Source organism: Megalobrama amblycephala, linkage group LG24 (assembly GCF_018812025.1).
Source record: "Megalobrama amblycephala isolate DHTTF-2021 linkage group LG24, ASM1881202v1, whole genome shotgun sequence".
Classification (NCBI taxonomy): Eukaryota; Metazoa; Chordata; class Actinopteri; order Cypriniformes; family Xenocyprididae; genus Megalobrama; species Megalobrama amblycephala.
In genome coordinates, this window is record NC_063067.1 from 3,504,546 (window position 1) to 3,513,756 (window position 9,211).

At 51.9% G+C, this 9,211-nt stretch overlaps 1 protein-coding gene across 1 annotated transcript in view; it reads right to left on the bottom strand.

Annotated features, from left to right (window-relative positions):
* Positions 1–6,236: 6,236 nt before the first annotated feature.
* The window catches only part of LOC125260330 (uncharacterized protein C1orf87), a 5,125-nt gene continuing 2,150 nt past the window's right edge, over positions 6,237–9,211 (bottom strand). The window contains exons 5-8 of the mRNA XM_048178659.1: positions 9,016–9,211; positions 7,329–7,397; positions 7,097–7,235; positions 6,237–6,521 (exon numbers count right to left, since the gene is read on the bottom strand). The exon at positions 9,016–9,211 is cut by the window's right edge and continues 41 nt beyond it. Of these exons, the coding sequence (XP_048034616.1) occupies positions 6,361–6,521; positions 7,097–7,235; positions 7,329–7,397; positions 9,016–9,211 (565 nt within the window). The 3' untranslated portion in view covers positions 6,237–6,360. The remainder of the gene's footprint in view (positions 6,522–7,096; positions 7,236–7,328; positions 7,398–9,015) is intronic.

A 9,211-nucleotide genomic window follows, 5' to 3' on the forward strand; every position in this document is an offset into this window, starting at 1 on the left:
TGTCCTGGTTCATTTCATACCAAAATCAAAAAATAAAACAAGAAATAAGATTTTTCTTATGAATATGAAAATGAAGATTATTTATTTATTGTGACATTATTTTAATACCAATAACTGTAACCATATTAGTATTAAAATATGATTAATTTTCTTAATACAAAATATAATTTTTAAATGAAACATGACTTGTATCAGTTTAGATGCGATTCACCCAGTTTTTCATATTGGAAAACGTCTAGGTTACTAGTGTAACCCCCGCTCCCAGAAGGAGGGAACGGAGACGTTACGTCGATACTGACGTAATGACGTAATGGGGTCTCGCTAGGGAGCCCAATCACCTCCAAGGATACAAAACAAGCCAATGGGAATTGGCCTGTGAGATTTACATGCCGGGCCCCTCCCCCGGCATCCGGATATAAATAGGGCCGGCATACTCACCTTCATTCATATTTTTGCTGAGGAGCCGAGACAGGTATCTGGCCGCTCAGCGGTGGCTCAAAGCTATGGCAGGGGAACGTAACGTCTCCGTTCCCTCCTTCTGGGAACGGGGGTTACACTAGTAACCTAGACGTTCCCATTCAGTCAGTCACGTTCGACGTTACGTCGATACTGACGTAATGGGGTCCCGTGGAAAACGCCATAGCAACTAAACCACGTTACGAGTGTTAGGGAGGCAGGTGCTGGCAGGCTGAGGCGTGCCAATGCAAGTGCGGCCCATACTCACAACCCTCCAGCGCCCAGAGTAAGCCCAGGAATTCCCCCCCGAGGAGGGGAAAGCTACGGAGACCACACCCTGCCCAAAGGGAGGTAACGTGTGGAGGACACATATGGACTGGTCTGAGAACAGTAACGCATATGGAAGATCTCTGACGTAGGTCCTACCTTCCGGGAGGAACGACTAGCAATCAGAGACGGGGCAAAGCGAAGCGGCCCAGGGAAAGACACGGGTTTACCGTCAGGGAAACCTTACCGTGGACAAACACATATGGGATTACCCGAGGGGAATCACAGCATATGGGCATCTAGCCCAGTACAAGGGCAGACCAACTGGGCATACACACGAGTACTGGACCTAGCGCCGGACGCCTCCGCCACATCTGGCCGCCGCAAGATGCAGGAGGAACTCCACAGGGTTCGCCGTTACGGGGAACTGAACTGAGGAGCGGAAAAAGTGCTCGCATTCCCTCTCCCGAGGGAAATGGCACAGCAAGCGAACACCCATGGCTATCTACGAGTAGATAGCACACGGGTGGACACCAGTTCCACTCGGAGGTTATAATACCTCGCGAATGTATTCGGTGTCGCCCAGCCTGCAGCTCTGCAGATGTCTGCAACAGAGGCGCCGTGCGCCAACGCCCAGGAAAAAGCAACACCCCGAGTGGAGTGAGCTCGCAACCCGAGGGGGCACGGCTCGCCTTGGGACTGGTACGCCAAGGCGACGGCATCCACTATCCAGTGGGCCAACCTCTGTTTGGAGACAGCCTTTCCCTTCTGCTGACCTCCAAAACAGACAAAGAGCTGCTCAGAGCTTCTGAAGCTCTGCGTGCGGTCCACGTAAACGCGCAGGGCACGAACGGGACACAGCAACGCAAGGGCTGGGTCTGCCTCCTCCGGGGGCACTGCTTGCAGGTTCACCACCTGGTCCCTGAAGGGAGTGGTGGGAACCTTGGACACATATCCAGGCCGGGGTCTCAAGATCACGTGAGAGTAGTCCGGCCCGAATTCCAGGCACGAATCGCTGACCGAAAATGCTTGCAGGTCCCCAACCCTCTTGAAGGAGGCGAGCGTGGTCAGGAGCACTGTCTTGAGAGACAGATGTTTCAGCTCAGCTGACTCGAGGGGCTCGAAGGGAGCTCTCCGAAGGCCCGAGAGGGCGATGGAGAGATCCCAGGAGGGAATGAGGTGAGGCCTAGGGGGATTTAACCTCCTGGCGCCTCTGAGGAACCTGATGATCAGGTCGTGCTTTCCTAGTGACTTGCCATCAAGCACATCGTGATGCGCTGCGATGGCGGCCACATAGACCTTCAGGGTGGAAGGGGACAGCCTCCGTTCCAAACCCTCTTGAAGGAAGGAAAGCACAACACCGACCGGGCATTTCCGGGGGTCCTCCCGGCGGGAGGAACACCACTCAACGAACAGACTCCACTTCATGGCATAGGCGCGCCTCGTAGAGGGGGCTCTGGCCGAAGTGATGGTGTCGACTACCGCGGACGGTAGGCCACTCAAGTCTGCCGCGTCCCGTCCAGGAACCACACGTGGAGGTTCCAGAGATCGGGCCGCGGGTGCCATATGGTGCCCTGCCCCTGAGAAAGGAGGTCCTTCCTCAGGGGGATGCGCCAGGGATGGGCTGTCGTGAGGAGCATGAGTTCCGGGAACCAGGTCCGGTTGGGCCAGTATGGCGCAACTAGCAAGACCTGCTCCTCGTCCTCCCTGACCTTGCACAGTGTCTGTGCAAGGAGGCTCACTGGGGGAAACGCATATTTGCGTAGGCCCCGGGGCCAGCTGTGTGCCAGTGCATCCGTGCCGAGGGTCCCCTCGGTCAGCGAATAGAACAACTGGCAATGGGCGGATTCCCGAGAAGCGAACAGGTCCACCTGTGTTTCCCCGAACCGGCTCCATATCAGCTGGACCGCCTGGGGGTGGAGTCTCCATTCCCCCGGGAGCGTGAGCTGTCGTGAGAGCGCGTCGGCCGCACGATTGAGCTCGCCCGGGATGTAGGAGGCGCGCAGTGACCTGAGTCGGCGCTGACTCCACAGGAGGAGATGGCGGGCGAGTTGCGACATGCGACGGGAGCGCAGACCACCCTGATGGTTGATTGTACGCTACCGTCGATGTGTTGTCCGTCTGTACCAGTACATGCTTGCCCTGCAACAGCGGTCGAAACTGGCGCAGCGCAAGGAGTACTGCCAGCAACTCGAGGCAGTTGATGTGCCAGTGGCGATGGGGTCCTGTCCAGGAGCCCGACGCCGACTGGCCACTGCATATGGCACCCCAGCCGGTGGTGGAGGCATCTGTTGTAACAACAACATGCCTGGACACTTGTACTAGGGGCACCCCGGCCCGTAGAAAAGCAAGGTCCGACCGATGCTCTGCACGGCTGAATGTGCGGCGACACTCCGGAGTGACGACCACACGGAGTGAGCCGCGGTGCCATGCCCACCTCGGGACTCGGTCGTGAAGCCAGTGCTGGAGCAGTCTCATATGGAGCAATCCGAGCGGCGTGACCGCGGCTGCGGATGCCATATGCCCCAGGAGCCTCTGAAATTGTTTCAGTGGGACCGCTGTTTTCCGCGAGAACGAGTTCAGGCAGTTCAGCACCGACTGTGCACGCTCGTTGGTGAGACGCGCTGTCATGTTGACCGAGTCCAGCTCCACACCGAGAAAAGAGATGCTCTGCACGGGGCAGAGCTTGCTCTTTTCCCAGTTGACCCGAAGCCCCAACTGGCTGAGGTGACTGAGCACCAGGTCCCTGTGTTCGCACAACTGCTCTCGGGACTGGGCCAGAATGAGCCAGTCGTCGAGGTAGTTGAGGATGCAAACGCCCACTTCCCTGAGCGGGGCAAGGGCCCCCTCTACGACTTTGGTAAAGACGCGAGGAGACAGGGACAGCCCGAAGGGTAGGACCTTGTACTGATATGCCCGCCCCTCGAACGCAAACCGTAGGAACGGTCTGTGTCGAGGAAGGATCGAGACATGAAAGTACGTGTCCTTCAGGTCTATAGCTGCAAACCAATCCCGGGCGTGAACGCATGTGAGAATGCGTTTCACGGTGAGCATCTTGAACGGGAGCTTGTGAAGTGCCCGATTCAAGACACGCAGATCCAGGATTGGTCGTAACCCCCCGCCTTTCATGGGTACTATGAAGTAAGGGCTGTAAAACCCAGACTTCATCTCGGCTTGAGGGACAGGCTCTATAGCGTCCTTCGCCAAAAGAACCGCAATCTCCGCCCGCAGGACAGAGGCGTTGGGACCTGTCACCGAGGTGAACAGAACGCCGCTGAACCTGGGGGGACGCCTGGCGAACTGAATCGTGTAGCCGAGTCTGATTGTCCGAAGGAGCCAACGGGACGGGTTGGGAAGGCGTAGCCACGCCCCCAAGCTCCGTACGAGTGGAACCATCCGGACAACAGAAGTACCCACGGGGGGGCAGCATGGAGCACTGTGGCCCAACTTGGGAGGCAGTGCATCCCGAAGTCGGGGCTGTGAGTGGGGTCCACTCACATGGCTCAGAGTGGGCAGGGTGGCGTGGGAAGGCAGTGCATTCCCGGGGCGCCAAGACCCTGCCCGTGGCGAAGGAAATAGTGGCTGAGAGAGAGGGAGCGAAGGCTCGCTCACCCCCAGCGCAGACCTTCTTATATGACCCAGAGGTTTGCGGCTTGCGGCCAGCGGCGGAACAGAAGGAAAAAACAACACAGGCGAGGAGCAGACGGAGGCACAGCCCGAGGCGGATTGGTGGCATCATCACGCCTGGGCAAGATGTGCTTGATGGCCTCCCTCTGCTTCTGCACCGCTGAGAACTGCTGGGCAAAGTCCTCGACGGTGTCGCCGAAGAGGCCGGCCTGGGAGATGGGAGCATCAAGAAAGCGAGCTTTGTCGACCTCCCTCATCTCAGCCAGGTCCAACCAAAGATGCCGTTCCTGGACCACCAGGGTGGACATCGTTTGACCCAGGGCGCGTGCCGTGACCTTCGTCGCCCGGAGGGCGAGGTCGGTCGCGGCGCGCAGCTCTTGGAGCAACCCTGGTTCAGCACTACCCTTGTGCAGGTCCTTCAGGGCTTTAGCCTGATGGACCTGCAGAATAGCCATGGCGTGCAGGGCAGAAGCCGCCTGTCCAGCAGCGGAGTAAGCCTTGGCCGCGAGAGCGGCCGTGGTCTTACCCGCTTTGGATGGGAGACGCGGACGATTCCGCCAGGTGGCCGCGGACTGTGGGCACAAGTGCACCACAATCGCACGTTCCACCTGCGGGATGTCCACGTAACCCTTGGCGGCTCCTCCATCGAGGGTAGTGAGAGTGGAGGAGGCAGAAGACCGAAGTCTGGCAGTGTGAGGTGCCAACCAGGTCTTCTGGAGCTCCTCATGCACCTCCGGGAAGAACGGCACTGGGGCGGGACGCGGCTGAGCGCTACGCCCCGACCCCAGAAACCAGTCATTCCAGCCGCGAGCGCTCGGGACACGGTGGAGGGTTCCACTCGAGCCCGATGCCCACGGCGGCCCGGGCAAGCATGGCTGTCAGCTCAGAGTCCGCCTCCGACTGAGCAACCGCCCCAGAGGGCGGAAGCTCGGAGTCATCGTCGGACTCTGAACCGTTCAGCCCACTCCCCGATGCAGCGATCGACATCCGATCCTCTTCCGGAGCGCCGAAAGTGACGTGGGGCACCCCCGAAGAGGGCGCCGCGACAGCAGACGGCATCTCAACGGCACATGGTGTTGTTGAGGAGTGGGAGGTTCGTGGGGACGGACCCGACGAAGTGGCTCCCACTGTGATCCTCAGATCTCCCAGAGCACTAGCCTGGCCGGTGGCCGCTACAGCCGCCGGCGCTGGGGTAGTGACAGAGGGGCCTCTCACTTCCGTGTTAAAGAAGGAGAGGCGCGATCTCAACACCTACATGGACAAGCCCTCGCAGTGAGGGCATGTACCATCCACGAGCGCTGACTCAGTGTGCGGTCTACCCAGACACGTGAGACAGTGGTCGTGGCCGTCAGAGGAGGTCAGGAAACGACCGCATCCAGAAACACACGGACAAAAAGACATCTTGAAAAAGACGCTGATCGCCCGTGCTTGCTCTTTCAGTATACCTCACCAGCCGAAGCACCCAGGGATGAGTGTAGCACCGTCCTGTGGGCAGCGCGCCGTCACACCCACCGCTGAGCGTGCCTTTCCCACCAGCTGGAGAGACTCGAGCAGCCACCAGAACCAGAACAAAAACAGCGAGGTAGCAATTAAAATTGCTGTTTTTAGGACCGTGTCCTATAGCAATTATAATTGCTGTTTTTTGCTCTTTTTTTAGAAATTCACTCTTTAGAGGTGAAGTGCGCAGATCCGATGCGATCGGCTCCGAAGCAAAAGTATGAATGAAGGTGAGTATGCCGGCCCTATTTATACCCGGATGCCGGGGGAGGGGCCCGGCATGTAAATCTCACAGGCCAATTCCCATTGGCTTGTTTTGTATCCTTGGAGGTGATTGGGCTCCCTAGCGAGACCCCATTACGTCATTACGTCAGTATCGACGTAACGTCGAACGTGACTGACTGAATGGGAACTTCAATTTAAAAGCCGTTTTTACAGGGTCAGTGTTAATATCTCCCAGCAGTTATTGAGGATGACTGTATGTGCATTGGTTTTAGAAAAGTGTAAAGAGGTTTATAGTTCCTTCAGCTGCCGCAGAGCCGAGGCCAGGTGAACTTTGCCCTCTCGCTGAGTGTTACGTGTGACCTCATTGACCTTCAGAGGACTCAGATTCAGATCAAAGATGAGGCTGTAGTTCAGAATCAGGCGTTTGGCTTGATCTCTGTCCACATAACCTGAAGAACAGTGTTGAAAACATCATTTCAGCTTGCAAAATACCATCACTTCTTAATCCATCACAGTTTAAAATTGCTTTAAAGAGGCCATATTATGTATTTTACAAAGTCTTGATTTTGTTTTTGCGCTCTACTAGAACAGGTTTTCATGCATTATTTTTCTCATATTCTCCATTGTTGCAGCTCCTCTTCTCTCAGTCTGTCAGTAACGCTCTGTTTAGTTCCTGTCTCTATGAAGCCCCTCCTTCTGATAAGCACAATATCCTCTGATTGGTCGGCTGGAGCAGTGTGTTGTGATTGGTCAAGCGATTTGGGAAATGTCCCACCCCTTTCTATAACCGCCAGTTTCAACACACTACTAACTAACTCAACCAGGCCCCGCCCCTTTATTTTGCATATGTCTTGGGCGGGAATTATTTAAATGAGAAATATTGGAACTTTGCAGAGCTTTTTCATGCTCAGACAGCAACATTACACACTAAAGAAAGATGAACATGTAAAAAAGCACAATAGGTCTTCTTTAAAATGAGCATCTTTTGACCAGATAGATAGTATTTCTATGATGGGTTTTGTACCTGTGTTTTTGGTGTCACACATTTGTAAGGCCATCTCCATCTTCTGGAACCTCTGAAGCCATGTTTCCCTTTGGTCTTCAGTCACACTGATCACTGATTCCAGGTCAGTACTGGCCACTGACGCATCCCAGATCTCTGCCTAACGGGGATCATGTTCAAAATATCTTTTTTTATTTCAGAAAACTGCAGAAAAGATAATATTCTGGCTATTTTATCAGGCTCAGTGACAGACCTCAACACTTTGCGGTTTCTCATCTTGCACGGCTCTCTGTATGAACTGCAGCAGTTCTTTATAATGCACCTGCAAAGTGTGATGGTGAGTACAATGCACTGCACATAATAAAACAATCACTTTCACTCGCATATGTCTATTAAAACTTTGACAAAAAAAATCACACCGAAACATTCAAATCTGCATTCGTGCTGCCGCTGATCCAGAGAGAGCAGTTGTCATGTTTAGGTATGAAACAGCTTCACAAACCACTTTCAACCACAGATTATCATTATTTCTATGTAACAAATATTATTATCATAGAAGAACTGAGATAACATTTATAGTTTGGATATAAACACCAATGTCTACGGAAGCGATCAAAATACAGTAAATCACCTTTTGAAAGTAACTTGATGTTTCAAATAACGATTGTATCGATTACATCATTATGCCAGTAGGTGGTGAAAAGTGACTGTTAAAATATATATATATATATATATATATATATATATATATATATATATATATATATGTCACTGAGTCATTCATTCAAGAGATTCGTTCAAAAAATGCTGGTTCACACAGTAATGAAACAATAAAGTATTTATGAGTGAGTCATTGAATCATTCACTCAAACTCAAAAAATTCATTCAGATTAATTACACATTAAATAGACTGCAGCAATTAACATTTGTCTGAACCTCTAGTAAATTACATTTGTACATTTTGTTTAGTTGTCTGTTCAGAATCACGATCTTTGTAATTCTCAATTTATCTAAATCGTGCAGCTCTATTAAAACGTATTTTGTGGCAAAAACCATGACAATAATTTGTTGTTTTCATCCTATTGTTTACTATATTTATTTGCTTGGTCGGTGTCACTGTGGGTTTTGTTTCTTTTGCGGTTCTACAGTTGTATGCAAATGTTTAGGAACCCCTGACAATTTCCATGATTTTCATTTATAAATATTTGGGTGTTTGGATCAGCAATTTCATTTTGATCTATCAAATAACGGAAAGACACAGTAATACGAACGGAAGGACGTTTGACAACCAATCAGATTTGAGTATTCAGCCCTGTAGTATAAGTTGAAATAAACCACATATAAAATGTTTTTTTCTACTATTTTAAAGGTGCAATATGGAGAATTTTCTGTCCACTAGAGGTCGCTAGAAGCCTATTCAAAACAAAGGCGTCATTTGATGATGCCAAGTTTGGGGACACGTGGTTTCCACCTCACAGCCGGTGGAAAATAATCGGGACAGGACTCGGCAAGAAATCATGTTCATGGATGCGATTATTAACGTTATTGTAGTATGAAGCAGAGCAGGACCGAGGGTTGTGGGAGCTGAACGAGGAGCTGGAGCGATTGATCAACACACGTCTCATGAGCAGCGGGACTTTTATTATGACACAGTCGCTTTTCCGGTCATGAGTATGAGGTAACACAGCTCTGTTTATCATATTAGATACATCTGAGTGTGTTGAAAATGATGTTAAAATGTTACTCTGTGCGTTCGCTCGGCGGCTGCTGTGAGACACTGTTACACACTGCAGAAAACTAGATCGATTTTATTAAATGCTGGATGGCTTGTGTTGATGAATTCATTTTGTTGAATGCAAATAACCCTGAAACTGTACAGTGACTAACTGAATAACAATATTTGCTGTAATTCTCAAAGGTTCAGATGAAAACTGAAGTACCTGCTCCGGGTCTCTGGTGTCACTGAAGGATCTGAACACACAGGCCAGTGTGCTGAGCTTCAGAGGCATCTGCAGTCGGAGGAAGAGGTATGTAAGTTCTGACTGATGGAGGATTCCTGACTGGGACGGGTCGAGTGATGTCACTTCCTCCTCAATGCTCTGGAATGTGTGTGGTTCCCAGTCCTGCAGTTCCTCT